Below are 21,021 nucleotides of genomic sequence, written 5' to 3'. Positions count from 1 at the left end.
CCGGTACATGTCCTCCAGCTCGGCTGCGAGCGACAAGCCGGCGTGGTACATCTCGCCCAGCCACATCACCGACCGCTCGGCGAACCCCATCGGCCGTGGCATCTTCGGCGAGGTCTATGTTGGCAATTACAACGACATCAAGGTCGTCATCCGGGAGATTCCGAGGGTCTATCAGCAGAGAGAGCCTGTCGCGTTTCGTCACCTTACCAAAAGATGGCATGACTTGAGCCATCCTCATGTTCTCTCGCTCCTTGCGGCATGCGACCAAGACGCCGACGGGAGGTCCGTCCAGCCTTTCATTGTCTCATCGTTCATGCCCAATGGCACCCTCCGCGACTATGTCTCCGATCCGAACACCGTCCGGCCCCTCACCGAGAAACTCAAGCTGCTCACGCAAGTGGCTTCGGGCATGTCCTACCTGCACGACCACAGCATTCTCCACGGCAACCTCAAGGCACAGAACATTCTACTCGACGGTGATTTTCAATCGGTTGTTTCCGATTTTGGCTTTATCTATGCTCACCAAACCCCTCCTTCGCCTCCAAGCGCACTCGCAGGCTCCTCGTTGGACTACATAGCTCCCGAGATGCTTGATGATGAGGAACCGTCCGGCCACACCAAAAAGACGGACGTCTTTGCCTTTGCCATCACCATGTATGAGACCCTGAACGACGGCAAGGATACTTGGGTCACTGCCGACGGCGAGCCCATGCGCCCCCGGGTGATTGAGATGCAGATTTGTAGGGGAAACCGTCCAGCGAAGATCAACGATCTCCCGAACGACGTTTGGGGCCTTATCGAACACTGTTGGCACCAGGATCCCCGAGCAAGACCAACCTTTGCTGAGGCTCTGGCTCGGCTGCAGGACCTTACCAAAGCAAGTGCCGCCGCCCCACGGCCTCGACCTCAACAGTCCCATCGCCCTGTCAAGGGCAATAGCTGGCGCATCACCTTCAACGACATCACTGACCACTCTGCTGAACCGATTGGAACCCGCGGATTCGGTGTCGTCTATACCGGCCGCTACAACGGGGCGAAGGTCATCGTTCGCCAGCTTCGAGAGCTGCTGGACCGTGGAGTGGAGCTCTCTCTATTCGCCGATAAAATGAAGATGTGGTGGAAGCTCGACCATCCCCACGTCCTTTCTCTCATTGGCGCCGGCGAGATCGATGGCTACTTTGCCCGGCCATTCATGGTCTCGCCCTTCATGCCCAACGGCACGCTTCTCCAGTACGTATCCTCCCCAAGAAGGAGCTGCTCCATCGACGAGAAGCTCCAGCTCCTTTACCAAGTTTCCTCCGGAATGACCTACCTCCACGAAGAGAAGCTTCTTCACGGCGACCTCAAGGCGCAGAGTGTGCTCCTCGACGAATCGTTCCGGGCCGTGATCACTGATTTTGGGTTTGCCGAGGCCAACAGCGCTCCGGAGTTGCGTGCACCCCGCACAGTGGACCACATGGCGCCCGAGATGCTGGACGACCGTCGACCATGCAGGCCCACTGCAAAGACCGATATTTATGCGTTCGCCATCACCATGTACGAGGTCCTGTGCAGCGGAGGACCGATCTGGGTTGGCCGGGACGGCCAGGTGATCGATGAGTCGCAAATCGCACTGTACTGTCGCAGGGGCCAGCGACCCAAGCGACTTGACGACGTTCCCGACGACATCTGGATGCTTATGGAAGAGTGCTGGCGCGACAATCCCAGCGAACGCCTCTTTTTCGTCGAGATCCTCGTTCGCCTGGAGGACTACCGGCAGTAAAAAGGAGCGCTCTGATGGCGGATTCGATCAGGTCGAGTCGAGTCGAGTCGAGATGATCTGGGCTGGATGGAATTGCCGTAGCTTGCCTGTTTGCGGCGAGCTTGGGATCTGTGTGCACAATAGAGCAGGACACACCCGTGGGCCTTTTTGAACATTTGCAGAACGGTGGTGTGTTGTGCGCCGATGTGTCCGTCGCTCACCAAGAGTGACTGGGGATATCCATGTGGCAAGCGACCACGAGGCAGCAGCGTCAGCGAGGAGCAAGGCCACCAAGCTTCCATCGAGACCCTGGGCCCGCTCGTGCATGAAGGCGTGAGCCCACCACGACAAGCAAAGATCCGACGCATCCTCAAGACCCACAACACCGACAAGGCGAAACGGGAGATCCTGTATCGATAGCCTCGTTCTGGCTCTGAATGCACATTCATTGATCGCCATCGGGGCTCTCTCGACTGCGGTCCTGCAAGATGAGGGAGCGATCCGCCAAGGGCAGTAATCCCATCCGGTGCGACCGACAGCAGCGACAAGCAACCCCAGAGGACAACGACCGAATGCACAACCAACAGTATCGGGATCGTCGTCAAAGCTCGTGCACAGCGCGGTATGCGACCAAGTTCGCAGTCCCCCTTCGGTATTGTCAAGCAGACCAGAGTTGTTCACCCTCCAGACACTTCGTTTCCCTCTCCCGGCAGCAACCTGGCAGTTGCCCGCATCCCCATCCGTCCATGGGTCGCTGTCGGCCGCCCAAAGCCACAGGTCTCGCACGCTGTGATCCCCAGGCGGCACCGAATACCCAGGCCGGCCTTGATCCCGCTCACCGCAGCCCCATTCCGCTGCCTCCTGTCTTTGTCCACGGGCCTGTCTGTCCTGCGGCCTGCTCGGCTGCACCACTGGGAGGCCGGCTCTTGCTGTGCAGCCGCCAGCGTCGGCCAGCACACTAATATTAGTGTGCTGACTTGGGTGTTGGCTCGTCCTCTTGGCTCTGAGTGGCTGCTGTGCCTGCTTTGTCTCTCCGGGCTCAGTCGCAGACAAGCATCCACTCGGGCGAACCTGACTCCCCCACCTCCTATTTGGTCTTTCCTTTTCGGCGAGCACTGTAAAGCTGCTGGTCAAGGAGAGCAGGGGTGCCGAGGAGGTCGGGGCCGCCCTACCGACGCCGCTGGTTGTCGTCGTCCTGCCAACCTCGTCCAAGTCCATCTTGGTCGCCCTCCTTCCCCTCACCGACTCTCCGGACCAACGCTTCATCGCACCATGTCTCTGTTTAGCTTTGCCAGTCGAAAGCAGCCCAGGGTTGCCACGATCCAGACCACCAAGGTCGAGCCGCAGTCCGTGGACACCGTGCTCGGAAAGAGGTATGTCCCAACGAATGCCTCTAGATGCATTGTTGGGTTTGACGTACCGAGCAGCAGCGTCGCATATGGCCACCGGGGCACCCAGAGCCTGTTCCCTCGCTTACTGCCCTCCCCTTGCATAGTATTCCGATTACCCTCAGCGACAAGAAGGAAACGATTGCCTCGATCCTTGAAACCCTCAGTCCCTGTGCCGACAACGAGTGTGGCATCTCTGGTGGCGCTACCGCCGATCGCCCGAGCCTCGCCGATCTGCTCCAGCCCAGCTGCCGCGATCGAGAGGTTGTCGAAGCAGAACATGCGGTGCGTTTGTGAGCACGGCGACATGTCCCAGGGGGGAGGAGGCACCTTGTCAATGCGCGGTGTTGTTTGGAGGGGACGCTCTCAGTATCGTCTAGTTGGCATGGCTGGTCATTGGTGCTTCTGCTCTCGCCCACTGACCCGTGGCTTCTCCTCTCTCTCTCCGATAGCAATTCAACGGCATCATCAAGCACGTTGCCGGTGCGCCCGACAAGAGCCTACCCATCTACGACTATTGGAAGCCTGCCCTGATGGTGTACCAGTACACGACCCCTGTCATGCTGGGTGTCCCTTTTGTTGACATTGGTGTGAGTACCGGAAAGATGGACATATCCATCTCCATCTCCATCTCCATCTCCATCTCCATCTCCATCTCCATCTCCATCTCCATCTCCATCTCCATCTCCATCTCCATCTCCATCTCCATCTCCATCTCCATCTCCATCTCCATCTCCATCTCCATCTCCATCTCCATCTCCATCTCCATCTCCATCTCCATCTCCATCGCTATCGTCATACGAGTTTCGGCATGGATAATCCGCCGAAGTTGCCTGTCTCTTACATCCGGCCATGGTTCACTGCGTCCCGCTTTCACCTCAGGCTGCCCAAGTATCGCCTCATCTCCGCCGCTTGGTTCTCCTGACCAGCAGTCTTCAGTACAAATGGTGAGCACTGTCTTTGGTGGGTCGCCGGCAGCGGCTCGTGTCTGCAGGGACTTGTATGTGCAGGTCAGACCAAGCTGTCACAACGAGCCTTCTGGCCAACAATCTGACCCGGTCCCGTGTGATACATCATCTCCAATACAATTGGACAACAGTTACTTTTGCGCTGCCCACGCTGTGGCTCTCGGTGAGGATCATGTTGCCCTGGCATCTTGTGGAAGTCATCGCTGCTCTGATGGAAACTTGGCTGCACTTGTCTTCCCACACCAGAACCTGTCGCTCACTCCCACTCATTCCCTTCACCACCACCATCACCATCACCATCACCACCATCACCATCACCACCATCACCACTACCACCACCATCACCAGGCGATGCTATCAATGGCTCCTGGAGAGCCCAGCTCAGAGCCCTTCACCACAACAACACTGCTGCACTTGCTAGCCCGATCGAGGAGCCGCTCTCGGCCAAGGACTTTGCTGCTCTTCAGCTGGTGGCCTCGGCTACCTCGATCCCCTCCAAAGTGACTCTCGATATGAAACGCAATGCCCGCATGCACTTTGACGAGCGCAACTACCAGCTCATTGCGTGCATTTCCAGCTACATTGGCTGGGCCAATGCTGTCTCTGTCGGTATCTCTTTGCATTGGTCAAAACTCCGAGCCCCTTTGGCGTTATGCACACAGTCTGGAGCACCCCGCTGATCAATCTTGGTTTGTAGGACTCGATGGGCATGGAGCTCGAGGCCGGCAACATCTTGTGGGCCCAAGAGCGCCTCAGAGGCCATTGGCATGGACGCCGCCACAGCCCCGCCAGCTTCGATCCAAACGGACCCAACGAGAGCCTCGTCCAGGAAGCCCAGGCCGAGGAGCATGTGCTCAGCAGCGGCTTCTACAGCGTGCTCGACTATTATCGTCTTGCTCTCAATGTCATTGGCACAAGCTCGATTGAGGCCAAGTGGCTCAAAAACTTCCCGGTTGGTAAGTAAGGGTGCCAAGGACCAGGGGGTCGGCACCGCATCCTGATCACAGTTCCCTGTCCGTCCATCCATCTGTCCATCCGTCCATCCAGCTGTGCCCTTGCTGTAAGTGCTGACGGGTTCTGCTCGCCACATCCCCAGGCCACGGCCCGCTTGGCAAGCTGCTTGAGGATAGTCTTGGGTTCCAGCCCGAGTACATCACCAATCTGCTGAATGCCGATGCCAAGCGAGCCATCGTGTTCTCCATGTGGCAGTTCTTGCTCAAGCCCCTCTCCGAGTCGACCAACGAGGCGCCGTACGAGTGGAGTCCTGAAGATAAGGCTCGCCTCTGGTATGCCTATGCGACCAAGGCCCAGAACTCACTCCTGCAGGGCCATGCTGCCTTCTATGCACACCAAGTCCTGCAAATCTCCACGGACGACCTCGGCGAGGCAGGCCTGGGTCGTCGTTCGACTGCCTCGGCCCCGTTTGCCCATGCCCTCAAGTTTGTCCGCGAGTCGGCTTCGACCAACCGCAGCTACCGCACCGAGGACAACCTGGCGCTCTTCAAGAGCACCAAGTCGCCAGCCGGAGTGATGGAGTTGGTGACTCTCCTTGGAGTCTTTACACTGCTCCATCGGCTGTCGGGCATGATGGCCACCGAGCCCTTCCACTACGAGCCAGTTGTCGAAGCGTTTTTGACTTCTGGAGCTGGCCAGACCCTTGGCCTGCCTGCTCGGGCCTCTGCCTAAGTGACCTCATCGTTGGAGAAGTTTTTCAACGTCCTGGCAGTGATACCGATTGTGGTCCGTCTGTCCGTCCGTCTGTCTGTCGGCTTCTATGATCGGGCATCCCCGGCCGATTGCCTGTTTTGTTCTTCTTCCACCCGGCGATGTTGGCGTTCTTCCAAAGTCCGGCCCTTTGGTAGTTCCACCCGGCACCCAACCCGGCGTGCTGCACCTCATATGATTGCGTGCCTCCTCGTTAGTCGATTCTATGTATACCAATATGCTCCCCGATTGAGTTATTCGATTGCTTTTATGTCTGCAGTCACCCCATTACAGTCTTTCTATTACTTTATGTCAGCAGTCTTTCAATTATACTCTTCCTACGTCAGTTCGCTCAAACATCGCGGCAGTCCGCTTTGCGATGGGATCGCTCCTGTCGTTCCAGAACAGATCCGCGCATCACTTGCAGCTATCTTGGCTCGGCCCATCCCATATGCCCAGGCCCTCCTCATGTCTCTGATCGAGGTCAAAGGCCGTGACCGTCCCGCCCAGACCCACATCGTTGCCCAGATCGGCCGGTGAGTCAACGCAAGCCACTGCCGGTTGTGGCGCTGGCTCGTGTCGGTCATCTCGCCCCCTCCCTGTCTTCTTGTGCTGGCTCGCGCACACCTCTCCTGCTCTGGCCTGCCCCGACTCTCCTCCCGCAACCCTCACAACTGCCCAGGCCACCAGCAATGAGTTCGTTCCCCAGACTCTCTCGGCCTCTGTCCGAGCTCAACTCCCACTACGATGTCGTCGTCATCGGCTCCGGGTACGGCGGTAGCATTTCCGCCGCCCGATTTGCCTCCACCGGCAAGTCCGTGGCACTCCTTGAACGGGGTAAGTTCCCAGAAGCGCACATGTCGCTGGAGATCGGCCTGATCAGGCTCCAATCAGGGATTCACTTGCATAGGTTCACTTGCATGGGCTCACTGCATGTCTCCGCGGCGGACAATGCCCGTTATCGGACCTCTGCTCGGTTGTCTGGGTGTGGTCGTCCTGGGCTGCCAAGGAGAAATCTCTGCCCTGAGAGAGCACAAATCGCTGCAAATCCTGGCCCTGTCTCGATCTCGGCCTCGTTCGAGGTCAACATACTCTCCGCCCCTAACTCTGCTATATCTCTACACGACCCTGCTCTATGTATCTGTCTCGGCCTCGTCTATGACTGTTCGTCCAGGCAAGGAGAGATGGCCCGGCGAATATCCTCGGACTCTCCTCGAGTGCACTCCAAATATCCAGGTCACTGCTGCCGGCGAGACGGTTGGAGAGCACACCGGTCTCTTCCACTTTTACTTTGGCGACCAGCAGAATGCGGTCGTCGGCCACGGGTAGGTTGTTCGGTGGTCCTCGTCGACTCTGCGGTGGAGGCGTCGATTTCGATGGGTCTGCTGGGGCATTCGCGGTGGAGGACACGTCCCCCAAGCAGGGGAGGCAATGGAGCCAGTTTCACCGAATCGCCACAGTAAGCCTGCCCGCCGCTTCCTGCCGATCTGATCATACGTGTGCGATGGGCCGGTGGCTGGTTCTGGCTCAACAGCTTGGGCGGAACATCTCTCATCAACGCCAACGTGGCTCTTCGGGCCGACAGCCAAGTCTGGACCCAGCCTGTATGGCCCGAGGATCTACGCAATGACAAGGAGGGCATCGATCGAGGTGAGCGGCGGACGATGCAGCGGAAGCGTTTGGCGGAGCGAGGCGCCGTGTCCGAGCCAGGGCTGCATTGATCCGGAAAGGAATCGCTGGCTCCGCTTCGCTCAAACATGCTCGCAACTGCGGCGTAGTCGATGCCGTCGATAGATCCACAGCCCGTCTGTCGGCGCACGTTGTCGCTACTGCCCGACTGATGCCTTTGCAGCTTTTCGCAGAGCCCAGGAGCTGCTCCAGCCCGAGCCATACCCCGACCACATCCCCACGCCCACCAAGCTCAAGGTTCTTGAGAAACAGGCCCAGCATCTTGGCGTCCACGACCACTTTTATCGTCCGCCCGTCACCGTCGCCTTCGAAAGCAGAGTCAACAACGCCGGCATCTGGCAGCCCAAGTCGACCCTGGACGGCAACGACTGCACGGGAGAAAACGACGGCAGCAAGGGCACCACCCTCATGAACTACATCCCGCGCGCCTACGACTACGGATGCGAGATATACTGTGAAGTCAAGGTCGAGTATCTCAAATACAACCCCGAGACCCGCAAGTGGCTCGTTTTCTACGCTGGTCTCGACGCAGACTCGTGCACCTTTGGCACCAAGCCGCTGCTCTTTGTCACCGCCGATGTCGTCGTCCTCGGCGCCGGAGCCATCGGCTCGACCGAGATCCTGCTGCGTTCCAAGGCTCATGGACTCGACCTCAGCGATCGGGTCGGCCAGCAGTTCAGCGGCAACGGCGACTTGCTGGCCTTCAACTACAACTGCAACGAGCCCGTCAATGCCATCGGCACCACGCACCCAACTCCCCAAGCCCCGGCCGGCCCTTGCATCACAGGCATCATCGACATGCGCAAGGGCGAGCGAACTGAGAACGACGGCTACGTCATCGAGGATGGCACCATCCCGGCTGCCCTGGGCCCGCTGATGGCGCCGGGCCTCAAGGCGTCGGCCATCGTCAACCACAACGAGCCCCCAGCCAACTCCAGCTTCCTTGGTCGCCAGCTGCGCGAGCTCCAGACGACCCTCTTTGGGCCCTACACCGGCGCTACCCTCCATACCGAGACCTACTTGGTGATGTCTCACGACAACAGCCACGGCGAGATCAAGCTCCTCAACGACAACGTCCAGCTCTCATTCCCCGACGTTGGAAAGACCCTCAAGGTCCAGGAGATCTTTGCGCAGACAACCGACGCCTCGCACTCTGTTGGCGGAACAGCTGTGCCCCTGCCCATCTGGAGCCCTTTGGCCAACAAGAGTTTGGTGACCGTGCATCCCCTTGGCGGCTGCTCTATGGCCGCCGATAGCACTGCCGGAGTTGTGGACTCGAAGTCGAGGGTAGGTTGGGACAGCACGGCGAGGATGTGCTCGGAATGCCTATCGCGTGCCTTCTGGCCTAAAATCAGATATGAATCGGTGTATTGATCACAACACCCGCCTTGCTGTACTTTCTTCACGACCCCCGCTGCTCCAGGTTTTCAAAGGTCCCAGCTCTAGATCAACCACGGCCGTGCATGAGGGGCTCTATGTCAGCGACGCTGCTGTCTTCCCCATGGCGCTTGGTGTCAACCCTTTCCTTACCATCTCTGGTAAGTTGTGGCCTGGGCTAGTTGTAGGAGACTCTTGCTGCAATCGTCCGTGCACGATGAAGTGAGGGTCATGTCCGATGTTGGCATCGTAGACATACGCCTGGACCCCGCCTTTCTATGTTGCGCTTGCCGATCTTGCTTTGCGCCGCCGACTTGTATCGAACCGGCTAATGACGCTGTTTTGGGTGTCCGCTAGCACTGGCCGAGCGAATGTGCGAGATTGCTACGAAAGAACGTGGATGGACCATCGACTACGAGCTGCCCTCCAAGACTTTGGACTTCAAGAACCCCCGCGTTCCATCCAAAAACGTCAAGCGCGCACGTCTCCGTGCCCTTGGCGTCGACGACAAGCCTAGCTTCTTCACCAGCGAGTATCTCACTGGCCGGATCGACCTTGCCAAGGCGACTGTCGGAGGTGAGTGTCGGCCACCGATGCCTGCCCCTCCGTCCCCGAGCGATCCACCAGCTGTGGTGCATGCTGCTGCTCAGTATCTGCTGCTGTTCGATGGCTGCTGCTTTGTCTCTTCAGCAGCGTCGATCGCCCTCACTCAGACGTGCTCGCTACACTGCATTTTTGTGACCAGAATCCAGCGACAGCTCGATCAATGTCCTGCTGCTCATCACAGCCCACGATCCTGCCACATTCCTCGACTTTGACAACGAGGCCAACACAGTGTCCGGCTCGCTGCAGTGCAAGGCCCTGTCCGATGACCCGTTGCTGATCACTGGAGGGCATTTCCAGTTTGTCTTTGGCAAAGAGCAGCGCGGTGGCCAGGCTGCTGCATTCTCGGATAGCCAAGGGCTGCTTGCCGAGAGTGCAGCGACAGCAGGAGACTCCAAGACCATTTTGCACCTCGAGGCTATCGACACGAACGGCAAAGTGTACGCCTTTGAGGCCACCCGCGAGACCAGTGGCCTCTTCAACGCCGTCGAGGATCTCAAGGTTGTTCTCAAACACAAGGGCGCCGTTGTTGGACAGGGGCGTCTGTCGGTTACATGGTCGGATTTGATCAAGACCCACCTTCTGGAGCTCCTGGTAAGCGATGTGCGACTGCGGCCGGGACATGATATTGGAGATGCGGATGGGCACTCAGCTCGCCGCCCTACTCACTCCTAGGACATGGATGCTGATCCACTGAGAGCCTTGTTGAGTCAGCGATGATCACTGCCATCGCTGCATGTCGTGCGCTGTTCTTCCATGCATTTCGTGACACTGACACCGTTGCCGCAATCGATGATGTCCGTTGCGCCTGTGGTCTTGCAGGATAGTCAGAAGAGCTTCCTCGGACGACTTTACTCGGCCATCTTTGGATCCGGCCCAAGCCGCACGTCGCCCACGCCGATCTTCGCCACACCGTCGCCTCTGCTGCAACCCGCCAACGCCAAGCGCCGATCCCCCGAGTCGTTCAAGATCCGCGCCAGCGACGGCGTCGAGACACTTCTTACCCGACACCTTGGCGGGGCGAGCGGACCTGTTCTCCTGGTAGGTACCAGCGGCCGCAGTCGCGCTCGCTACAGTCCCGGACTTATTCCAGGGCACATGTGCCAACCCAAAGCCATCTTCCCGTCCCGCAGATCCATGGTGCGCCTTTCTCGCGTTCCGTTTTCGAGAGCTCCCTGCTGGAGCATAGTCTGCTCGATGTCCTGCTGGAGCGTCAGCACGATGTATTCCTGCTCGACCATCGGCTCTCGGCACTGCTTGCCGCTCGCTTCGAGCAGCACGATCTCGACGGCGTCGCCAGCGACATCAGCAGCGCGCTTGCCAAGATCGGCGAGGCTACGAATGGCGCCACCGCACATGTCGTTGCCCACTCGTCCGGAAGCTTGGCGCTGTTCATGGGCCTGTTGGATGGCCGCATCTCCTCGAGCCAGATCAAGTCCATCACCTCCCTGGCTGGTGTAAGTCGTTGATTGCCGCTCTGATCCGTAGGAGAGAAGGGGGCTGGGCTTGCGATGGGCGGCATTCTTGGGTATGTGGGGCCTCATACTCGATGCTGGGCCGCTGACGTCCCCTCCTCATACAATCCCCGTATCCATAGGCGCCCTACGTCGTCCCGAGCCTGAGCACACTCCTCAAGAACCAGATGTTGTATGGTCCTAACGCTCCGGCATTGTATGAGAGTGTTGTCCACGCGCCAACCCTGGTCTCGTCTGCCACCGACGCTCTCTTGAGCTGGAATCCGTTCGTGCCGTTGGCCGAGCGATGCCATAACCCGGACTGCGAGCGCCTGTCGATCCATCTGGGCCGCCAGTGGACCCACAGCCGCCTCAGTCCTGTCGTCCACAGTCATCTGGAGGAATTCGTCGATGTCATCAACTTGAAGGCCGCCGTCCAACTTTCTCATATCATCAGGAACCGCAAACTGGTCTCGGCCACTGGACACGGAGTCTACATTTCGGGCGAGGTACAGCTGGCCGCAAAGCTCAATCTCCCGATCACCTTTATTCACGGATCCAACGACGTCGTGTAAGCCGTGTGCCCTCGGTCGCATGAAACTGCCCGTCGCGGCACCATCACACGTCTCCATCATGCATGCTGGGTCGTGCCCTTGCGAATCGAGTCAAAAGAGCGGCGGCGGTGCCTGAGATGGCCGTCTTTGACTCTGCGGATCCTGGACGGCTGCACGAACTGACTCTTGCGGTTGTCTCGCCCCCGTCTCTCCGATCGATCGTCATCAGGTTCTTGCCAGAGACGAGCACTGCCACTCAGCAGACCTTGGCTCGCCACAATGATCCCTCGCTCTACCGAGTCCACATTGCTCGCGGATACGGCCACTCCGACCTGCTGCTCGGTGACAACGCCTTCCTCGACGTGTTCCCGGCCATCCTTGATACCCTTGTGCGGGCACATTGAGCCCAAGACCCGATGCAGCACCCTGCAGCCAGTTTCCACGCCTGAAGTCAGCGGCGAGACCCCCCCCCAGCAGCACCGCACAGCGCGGCATCCTATACAACTTCTCCGGCTTTGCGGTTGTGTTTTGCGTTCTTTCGTTCAATCTGTCAGCACATCTTTCTCGTCCCCAATTCTTTGCTGGCGTCAGTGTTTCTCCTGCTCTCCATTTCGCTTCTTGTTTTCTTCAATCCTTTCGCGTTGTTGTTGTCTCGTATAACACGATTGGATAGACTGTTCAGCTACTGTGGCTCCGTCAGTCATTCTGAGCATGATGCCTGCCCCTGTCCCCAGTCCCATCCACTCTCAGGAATGCGGCTGCTTGGTTGAGCCAACAGAGAGCCAGAAAGCGTCGATGTCATCCACGACGTACTTGCGCCTTGAGTAGCGAGGTGGGGTTGCTCTTCTTGAGACAGCATGTATTCATCGCGATTCACTAGCACACCTCGCTCGCTACCATGCAGGGTGGTGTCGTCCTTGGTTGGTCGGGGAGCATGACTTGTAAAGTCATCATGCCAACTTCTTGCTGAGTCCCATCTCGAGGAGAAGCTTCTCGACGTGGGGCTGGATCTCGTCCGAGGTGCGGCCGAAGAAGGTCTTGAGCGTTCCTTGGCGCTGGTAGTACTCGATCAGGGGCTGGGTCAGTTCGTGGTACTTTTCCAACCGGATCTTGAACGTTTCCTTCAAGAGAGAAAGCGGGAGGTGAGGGGCGGCGGAAGTGAACATATGTCGCAAACTGTGGGTGGGGGCCGCTCTGTAGCTCCAGCATAACCTGCCACTTCGAAAGTGTAACAGGTGCTCGGGCGAATGCAGCTCATCGGACATACAATGTTGTCGTCCGGGCGCTTGGTAAGGGGCTCGCCCGTCACATCATCGAGGCCCTCTCTCTTGGGTGGGTTGTAGCTCAAATTGTAGGTTCGTCCCTGGCGATCGTGGAGTTGGAGGAAGACAGTGGCGACACAGCCAACCGAATCGGTCACAGGGCGGGATGAAGGTGAGCCTGGTTGCCGGTTGCTATCTAAGCCAGCAGGAAAGCAACAGGGGTCACTTGAACTTACACTTGGTCCATGAACCCAGCGATCTGGCAGATTGGGGGGGGGGATTGCATGCCGTGAGTGCGAATGTCAAATGCCAGCCGACGGACTTGAGAGGCCAAGTACAAATGGATTGCCACGAACTGTTGCGAACGAATCGCTCATACCTATAACTCGTTGCAGAATCACTGCAAGGCAAACAAACACAGGTTAGCAACACCGCACACAGTCGGGTAGATGCGATCCTGCTCATCGAAACAGCCTGCCTGAGCTGGAAAATGACGCCGCCTCCGGGGATGTGTCGGCTTGGACAAGACAATGCCATATCCAAGTGTCCAATGGCTGTGGCTCGACAGCAGCCGACGGACAAGCGGTGCCAGGGAGGGGGCGTACCTTCTTCCGGGACATCCAGGTTGATGACGACGTCCAGCGGCTGTCCCGTTGCCTGAAGATGGGCATCCAGCAGCTGTGCTTGGCTGATGGTTCTTGGAAACCCGTCCAGCATCCAGTTCTGGTGCGGCCGTTCGAATGCATTGACGACATCAAGCGATCGAGGATCAGTATGATTCGGACCAGAGGACACCGACACAGCGGGTCAGAGCGTCGGTGTTGCAAAATCCATAGCGTCATTGGAGGCGGATTTGTAGATTCTGTTGATCGGCCCACATCTGCATCAGGGCCAGGGGGGGCGAGATCGAGATCGGACAACACAGGACGAGCGAGGCAGCCCGACAGCAATGCTGACCTGGTCCTTGAGGCGGTCGATTTCCTCAAACATCAACTCGTTGATCACATCGTCGCCGACAAGACCGCCTGTCTTGATGATGTTGGCTGCGATCTGGCCGATGCTGGTGTTCTCGAAAATGTGTCGTCGCAACAGATCGCCTGACGACAGCGCCACGATCGGGAAGGTTCGGGTGGTGTATTTCGTTTGGGTTCCCTGGGCGGGGCAGAGAGTGAGAGTGGGCTATCAGCGCAGGCATATGGCTCTTCGGACCGGTTGCTGCAGCCCTGTCCAGCGATCGAAGGTTCGATGAGCCTGGGCTGTGTCGACCAAGTCCGGGGTCCGGCCGTATACCTTTCCAGAGCCTATGAAGAAACAAGAGCTGCTCAGCGAGGTGCTACTATCGACAAGCTTGGCGAGGTGCTGCTGTCGGCAAGCACAGAGTTCTCGGTGCATGATACGCAGCCACAGCGGAATCACTGTTGCCTACCCGGACAGCCCATGATCAGACAACGCAGAGGCTTGCGGGTTTCTGACGAAGCAAATCGGCGATGGGCCAGCGGCGTCGATGCGGACAGCTGCCTGGCGACATGCATACCGTCGCTCGCAAGGCGAGGACGCAGAGCGCACCAAAGCAGCATTGTGGCAAATGGTCAAAGGAGGCGGGGAAGGAGGGCAGAGGCAGGCTTCGGACAGCCTCGATCGGATGAGCGCCAGCTCAAGCGCAGACGACGGCAGCATGGGCCGGGGCTCACATGGGCAGCCCGACAGCAAGAGCCCAACGGCAAGAGCCCGCCGGAACATGTGCAAGTCGGTTGCGGCAACGAGCATGTGTATTCAGGAGCCAGGACAACGGAATCGCTGCAAGTCCAGACGCTCCAGTTCCTCTGCACAAACTCCAAGCTGGAAGAGCAGCCGGCGTCTCGGTATTCGAATGATACAGCCATTCTGTTGTCGGCAGATACGAGCTGCATTCTGTTGTCGGCAGATACGAGCTGCATTCTGTTGTCGACAGATACGAGCTGCATTCGACGGAGAGCATATCGCTGCTAGTTAGACGAGCGAACTCTGCGAAATAGCGAGGGAGCTGCGATCGACAATCCGCTAGAGTGCATAGGGCCAAGACGAGACGAATACCAGACCCCATACCTGCATCGGGCTACTTGGGTCTCTCCAGCTCGGACAGTTGCGGCGACCAGGTCTCGATCAGGGTGGTGCCGACGTCTTCTTCCTTGACTTTCTTGATGTACTCCTTGAAGGGCTCGATCCGGCCACTCCCGTCGCCCTTGACTTCCTTGTAGAGTTCGAGGGCATCGGAGGACGACTTGAGCGAGTTGAGCAACAAGATATGTAGATCGTGGCAGCAGTGGACGGGATTCATAGTGAACTCGCAGATATCACTCAGGTCCGACTCGTCCTTCTTGGAGGATGCCCGGCTCACGCCCAAATGGCCCGGCGGCGGGTTGGTCTCGAGATGCACCGAGCTGCTGCGTTTCGATGGGGTTCTCGAAGGCGTCTTGGCAGCAGCATTAACATTCGGCACGGGCAAGGTCATGCTCTCGTTTGACGAGATGGCCGCCACTTCGTTCAGTGCCTTTTCCTGTCCGTGTCGTCGATAGAGCACCTCCAGTGCCTCCTCCCGCCGGTCGAGCTTGAGCAGCGACCTGGCCTTCATGAAGCTGAAGAAGGAAAACTTTTGGAGGTCCAGGACGATCTGATAGTTCGCGGCTGCGTCGAGCGACCGAATCGACTCGGCGTACTTGCCTTTGCGATAGAGGACCGCAGCCTCGAGCGAGAAGGCAAAGTCCCGCAGCTTGGTCCACTCGGCAGGCGGGGGCAGATCCGCCGAGTGCGAGGACTCCCAGTCATCCAAGAACTTGGTAATATACTTTTGTGCCTTTTGAAGGAGAGCAAAGCTTTCGTCGAGCTTTGTGGCAAAGTAATGGCAGACACCTGGATCCACGGAACAGAGTCAGTTGGTGGGTTCTGACTCGGAACCACTGAATCACATCGATCGGCTTCTGAGGCCAGTGGACGGAGAAGGTCGTATCGGATGGAGGCCGCGGGGAGGGGCGGCCTGCCAATCGCTTCGCCGCAGTCGTATCAACGAAGCATCAACGACGCATCAACGAAACATCAACGACGCATCAGCAAAGCATCTCGCCACTGCTCCCATCATTTACCCATGTGTACTTCTGCCAATGCAAACGCATACTCGTTGCCGGCGATCGCTCCTCTCTTCAGGACCAAATCCAGGGCTTTTTCAGAGAGTGGGCGCTCCTTCATTGCGTATTGGACCTGCAACAGAGTCGTTAGAGGCGAGCGCTTGCACAGCGGCCGTGAGAGCGGGCAAATGTGCTCGGACCCATGTTCTCATCGACACACCGTGCTGTGGTTTTACGAGGGCCCGTGTCCTCGCTCTCCGCCGCTCAAAGATTTCCAGCGCTACGTCCGCCCTTGTGGAGGAGGAACGCTTTCGATTGCATACCGCTGTTGGCCATTGCCCAGCAGAATCCGCCTCTATCGCGGCCAATCTCCCCCCAGGCTGTCACTCACCCCAATTTCGGCGAGAACATCTTTCTTGCTGACAACCTCCCATTCGATCAGCAGATCCTTGACCTGCGAGTTCGAGTCGGTCCGCAAGGCGGACTTGAGATCCTTGATGATGTCCTTTTCCTTCTGCGTCCTCATTGCGTCCGAACCACTTGGGTCTCGCGGCTGTTGAGTCTTCGAGGCGAACGCGAGACGCTTCGACGTGATAACAGGGACGCTGCTCGCCCGATGGCTGTTGGGCGGGGGATCTGAGAATTCGGGAAGAGTGCACTGATGGAATCGGAAGATTTGGGTCACCCAACGGAAGTGTGTCAGAAAGCAAGGACGAGGGCGGGATGTTCGTGCGCTTGTTGGGAGTACTTTGGGCGAGTCAAGTCGTGGACTGAGAGCAGCCCAAGAATGGCGCTGGTGATTGGCCCCAATCAGCCTGCATAGCGTCCAGAGGAGCAAAAAATCCCGACAGAGGCAGCGCCAAAACACATACCTCAACCAGCCAACGTCATAAAGACAATGACCGGGCTGCTCGCGACCATTAGCCCCCAAGCAGCGATGAATGCAAGTCCAGGTGATTGCTGCAGTGCATCAAACATAGACAGACAGACAGCCCCGGCTCATCGTCCAGGGATCAGCCGTTCTCACCTTGCTCCCGTCCTGCATACTCGCAAACGCAAAGCATCTGTGCGGCTGCGCGTGCAGATTGGACCAGCCAGGGTTTTGGCGGGAAGAAAGCGCCAGGTGCAAGGCCGGTCGACCGGCACGGAGACTTTCGCTCTGTCAAGCGAGCACCCAGATCGGCGAACATGGATGCATTTACGCTGACGCCGCTGATCATCGAGAGTTATACGGGCGAGCTGTGCCAGGGCAAGTACCACGGCGATGGCAAGCTCCAGTTCATATCCGGCAACGGCTACGAAGGCTCGCTTGTGAACGGATACATGCATGGGACCGGCACGTTTACATGGCGGGATGGCTCCAAGTACTCGGGCGACTTTCAAAACAACAAAGCCACGGGCACTGGCATGTATTCATGGTGAGAGCCTCTGATCTCGGAATCAATCGGCGGAGTAGCATGCAGACGTCGTCACAAGGACGGTTTGGTGAAGGACTGGGCCATCTGGGCTCGAAAGCTGAGCGGTAAGGTGCGAATTTGCTTCAGGACAAACGGCTGTCAGTACGACGGAGAGGTCGTGAATGGCCTCAGGTCTGGAAAGGGCAGGTTCGATTGCGCTCCGATGAACGCCTCGTACAGCGGCCAGTGGAAGGACGGCAAGATGAACGGCGAGGGTGTCCTGATGTATTCACGCGAAGGACCCAGCGGCTACTCCGGTAAGGCTAATGGCCGCGTTGCCGCCGACAAAGATGCCAGCGTTGCCGTGGTTCGACTGACCATTGCTGGCGACCTTCCTGAATCCGTAATGCAGGTGACTGGCGCGACGGTATCAAGGAAGGGCATGGGACCATGGTCTATGCGTCCGGAAACGTGTATGAGGGAGGATGGAAGAACAACGTCAAGCACGGACGCGGCACCATGATCTGGAAAGATCGCAATGAAGAGTATTCCGGCGAATGGGAGGTCGGTGTGAACGAATTAGGAATGGCAAGCAGTGTGCCAATGCCGATATTTCCCGCTTCATCGGGGGGGGGGAGAATCAGGGAGTGCACTTGCTTACATCCTAACTCGACAGAACGGGCTTCCGAACGGCTACGGCGTCTACACATGGAAGATTGATCGAATCATACAGCACCAGTTTCCGAGCCACAACCGATATGAGGGTCAGTGACGGCTCCGACACATTAGTCGCGCAGATCGAGTGTGTGGTGCGCCGGATTCCGGGGGGGAACGGCCCCTTGGTACCCAGACACTGAAAGTATCTGACCATGAGCGGCTGTTGTCCCCTCCAGGCCAGTGGCTTAATGGAAAGCGACATGGATGGGGCGTGTTTCAATATGCCAGTGGGGCGCAGTACGAAGGCGAATGGAAGGAAAACATGAAGGTGAATGAACCAGAGCCCGTCGATGATGCTTGATGAGCCAGATGAGCGAAGCAGATGGAGTCGTGTATGGCTTGGGATCTGAGCACCACGGCTTCAGCACAGGAGCCTGGGTAGCAAATCGGCCGTTCCGATGGAGCAGCAAGGCATGCCTGTTGACTCCTCCCTCGAAATCGTTGCGCTTAGCACGGCAAAGGCAGCTATGTTTCGGACAATGGAAGGCGCTATGTTGGAAGATTTGAAAACGACCGAATGGTGGGGAGCTTTCCAAAGTTTCAGAATGGTAGGCGCAGTGGGAGGGAGCAGTGCCGTTCAATGATGCGCAGATGTAGAGGGGGGAGTTATGGAGAAGCAAGCATTACTGAGACCCACACCCCTCTGTGGCAGAGTGCCCATTTGTGTTCAGACTCAAGAGGGCTGAAGAAGCATCCGAAGAAGAATCCAGGCTGATCAACAGCGTCGTCTTGAGACATATTGGTAATTCACATACCAGAGCATCGGTCCGCCGATAATCAGCACAGCCGTAGAGCACAGGATTGAGTGGCGTTAGAACTGACGCAAACACTCCTATGCGTGTCGCATCCATTCGCTTCAAGGACAACTTCGAAACTTGTATCAAAACTACTGTAATATGGGAGAGAAGCTCGAGAATGGATCGCTGGCTATGACGAGACTGCAGCTGTGGCGACTTTTGATCGACTCGAATCTCCGCAAACAGGGGCTTCCCCTAGGTAGGTGTCTGAAATTACACTGGGTGTGCGCAGGGCCCGATCAAGCGAGTGGTGCGGAGATGTCAGCGTGGTGCCCATTGTTTTGTTGGAATGGATTGATGTGCGCTATCGACACGGATTTCAAGATGAAACCGGCAGAGTGTGTGTATGAATGAATGCCTCGATGATATACAAGTCACAACTCTGATGGTCTGCTATCGATGGTGGTGGTTCCCGGTGGTCACATCCAGTCGAAATGAACAGGTCCCACTCGGCCCTGTACTCAAGCGATACATTATTTCGAAGCCGCTTGCATGTACGTTCGGACAAACCACCGAGCGTGAGCTGGACTGTAAAGGAAAACGAGTGGCCATATGATGTTGGCGGTGATGATGCTGGCGATGTCGGGGGTGCATCTCTGTGCGAATCTGTCGTCATATGTGCCAATGCTGCCAACTGTACCGCCGGATACCTGCACGACTCTGCCTGATCGAGCATTGACTTCTATCATCTACAACAGAATCCACACGCGCCACACGAGCGGTTTATTCTTTACGACTTTCTTGAAGCGCTGATTCAGATCGGAGCATTGGCATATGGAAATTGCAAAGATTTATCCATCCACGAGACCGGACTGGCGGCATCATTTTCCCATCTGATCAAAAACAACCTCCTTCCGGCCTACAGCGAGGCCGAGAAGCGGGAAATCGCAGCATTCGGCGATGTCCTGAAGGAATTCAAATCAAACACGATGCAGGTACGTCCAAGCTCAGGCGGTGCCCTGCCAGATACGATCGCGGAGCAGAGAGTCCAAACCCGACGTGGCGAGAGCGACTAGATTTGGTCCCAACGCCTTTGGTCGAGTCTTTGGGGGAGCTGGCGGAATATGGCTCATAGTGTGGGTTTCGCTCCTGGCAGGCTTGTGCTGACGGTTCTACACTACCATTCAAACCATCGTCGCGCATCCCAGGAAATGGCCGAGGCTTACCAGGACAGAATCTTTGTGATGTATCAAGATTTGGCAAAGTACTCGAAAAAGTCCCTCCCGGACTCGACCGGGGACAAGACGTTGACGATTCGCATGTTCATTTATATCCTCAAGGTGGGAACGGCGACCATGGGCGCAATTGCTTTACCACGCTGGCGGCTCTCTGGTTTAAAATAGAACAGCTGGTTGCTGACGGCATTGACGATACTTGGCGAACTACATGTGCCGCTCGCAATCGCAGGACTATGGCTTTCTTGAGAGTTCAAGTACACTCACGATTCCCCAAGTCATCGAGGTGTTTGCGAGCCAGCTTCCGGGAGTGTCTGATCAGGGCTGCTACAATCTGGAGTTTGAAGTAAGTCAGGACGAGGGTTCATGGAGGCGATGCCGATGCCGATGTCGATGCCAGTAGGGCACTATCCACACAGAGAGCGATTGTGAGACCCAAGCGATGGATTACTGATCAATTCGACGGCCGTCTTGTCCCATCAACACGACCTATATGCGTATGCCGATACTTTGGAATTGAAGATTGTTCCGTTGGAGCTCTTTGAGGCGCTGTTCGAGTGTTTCTTTATCAAGAACATGGGGTTCTACGAAAACAACATTGCCCCTCGGCTTGAAAAGGAAGAGCTGGTCTTGTCCCATGACTCTGCTTTAGATGCTCGACCAAACGCCGTCCAGCGAACGCCGACCTTGACAAACGCTGCTGCCTGGACGGTTCCGGTCATTACGACGACGACGTTCAGCGGCGGAGATGGATTGCAGAGTGTCATCGAAGTGGCGGAGGAGATTGAGTCTCAAGCCGATGCCGCACTTGCAAAGCTGAGCGGGGGGCCAGGGAGAAATGCGGTGAGTATATCTGATGTGCGGCTGCCGTGATATGACGGACCATCGCTCTTACCGAGCAAGCGACGATGCCTGGACTAACCGACGGTTAATCCGCTCAAGCCGCGCATGAGCATAAGCATTCCACCGCTGGCGAGAGACTCATCTCGAGAAACCATCAGTAAAGACGCCAAGGAGCCAAAGGACGTCAAGGAGATTAGAGACGGCAAGGATGTGAAGGATGGTGTCAAAGATGCAAAGGATGCCAGAGAGGT

General features: G+C 57.4%; 6 protein-coding genes across 6 annotated transcripts; 5 read left to right on the top strand and 1 right to left on the bottom strand.

Annotated features, from left to right (window-relative positions):
* Nucleotides 1-7: 7 nt before the first annotated feature.
* On the top strand, nt 8-862 carry BJ171DRAFT_433823 (kinase-like domain-containing protein; the record flags this gene model as incomplete). Its single annotated transcript, XM_053107930.1, has 1 exon — nt 8-862. A coding segment is annotated over one exon (855 nt), but the record flags the coding sequence as incomplete, so codon positions are not given.
* A 271-nt stretch (nt 863-1,133) lies between these two features.
* BJ171DRAFT_540727 (kinase-like domain-containing protein) lies at nt 1,134-1,925 on the top strand. The gene has a single exon (XM_053112938.1). It carries the CDS (start codon nt 1,193-1,195, stop codon nt 1,760-1,762), a length of 570 nt encoding a protein of 189 aa, XP_052961756.1. The 5' UTR covers nt 1,134-1,192; the 3' UTR covers nt 1,763-1,925.
* A 972-nt stretch (nt 1,926-2,897) lies between these two features.
* On the top strand, nt 2,898-6,147 carry BJ171DRAFT_540725 (uncharacterized protein). Its single transcript, XM_053112937.1, has 8 exons — nt 2,898-3,114; nt 3,237-3,414; nt 3,582-3,719; nt 4,012-4,076; nt 4,229-4,260; nt 4,446-4,702; nt 4,795-5,053; nt 5,194-6,147. The coding sequence occupies exons 1-8, from the start codon at nt 3,014-3,016 to the stop codon at nt 5,781-5,783; spliced, it is 1,620 nt and encodes a 539-aa protein (XP_052961755.1). The 5' UTR covers nt 2,898-3,013; the 3' UTR covers nt 5,784-6,147.
* A 294-nt stretch (nt 6,148-6,441) lies between these two features.
* On the top strand, nt 6,442-12,265 carry BJ171DRAFT_540722 (uncharacterized protein). The gene is made up of 11 exons (XM_053112936.1): nt 6,442-6,638; nt 6,976-7,126; nt 7,336-7,451; nt 7,654-8,777; nt 8,914-9,028; nt 9,225-9,443; nt 9,613-10,064; nt 10,293-10,511; nt 10,604-10,927; nt 11,068-11,495; nt 11,708-12,265. The coding sequence occupies exons 1-11, from the start codon at nt 6,494-6,496 to the stop codon at nt 11,880-11,882; spliced, it is 3,468 nt and encodes a 1,155-aa protein (XP_052961754.1). The 5' UTR covers nt 6,442-6,493; the 3' UTR covers nt 11,883-12,265.
* Nucleotides 12,266-12,310: 45 nt separating this feature from the next.
* BJ171DRAFT_540718 (adenylate kinase) lies at nt 12,311-14,442 on the bottom strand. Its single transcript, XM_053112935.1, has 8 exons — nt 14,167-14,442; nt 14,031-14,041; nt 13,698-13,892; nt 13,346-13,463; nt 13,120-13,140; nt 12,977-12,999; nt 12,746-12,841; nt 12,311-12,599 (listed from the first exon to the last, which is right to left on the bottom strand). The coding sequence occupies exons 1-8, from the start codon at nt 14,315-14,317 to the stop codon at nt 12,429-12,431; spliced, it is 786 nt and encodes a 261-aa protein (XP_052961753.1). The 5' UTR covers nt 14,318-14,442; the 3' UTR covers nt 12,311-12,428.
* Nucleotides 14,443-17,029: 2,587 nt separating this feature from the next.
* BJ171DRAFT_433822 (uncharacterized protein) lies at nt 17,030-20,330 on the top strand (the record flags this gene model as incomplete). The annotated part of the gene is made up of 12 exons (XM_053107929.1): nt 17,030-17,259; nt 17,386-17,555; nt 17,651-17,802; nt 17,915-18,002; nt 18,132-18,223; nt 18,407-18,503; nt 18,608-18,697; nt 18,817-18,951; nt 19,182-19,246; nt 19,451-19,687; nt 19,901-20,032; nt 20,160-20,330. The coding sequence occupies 12 exons, from the start codon at nt 17,030-17,032 to the stop codon at nt 20,328-20,330; spliced, it is 1,659 nt and encodes a 552-aa protein (XP_052961752.1).
* Between the last annotated feature and the right edge of the window lie 691 nt (nt 20,331-21,021).

The sequence above is a fragment of the Polychytrium aggregatum genome (genome assembly GCF_025602895.1).
Source record: "Polychytrium aggregatum strain JEL109 chromosome Unknown BJ171scaffold_132, whole genome shotgun sequence".
NCBI classification, from domain to species: Eukaryota; Fungi; Chytridiomycota; class Chytridiomycetes; order Polychytriales; genus Polychytrium; species Polychytrium aggregatum.
This window is presented reverse-complemented; position numbering and strand designations above follow the sequence as displayed.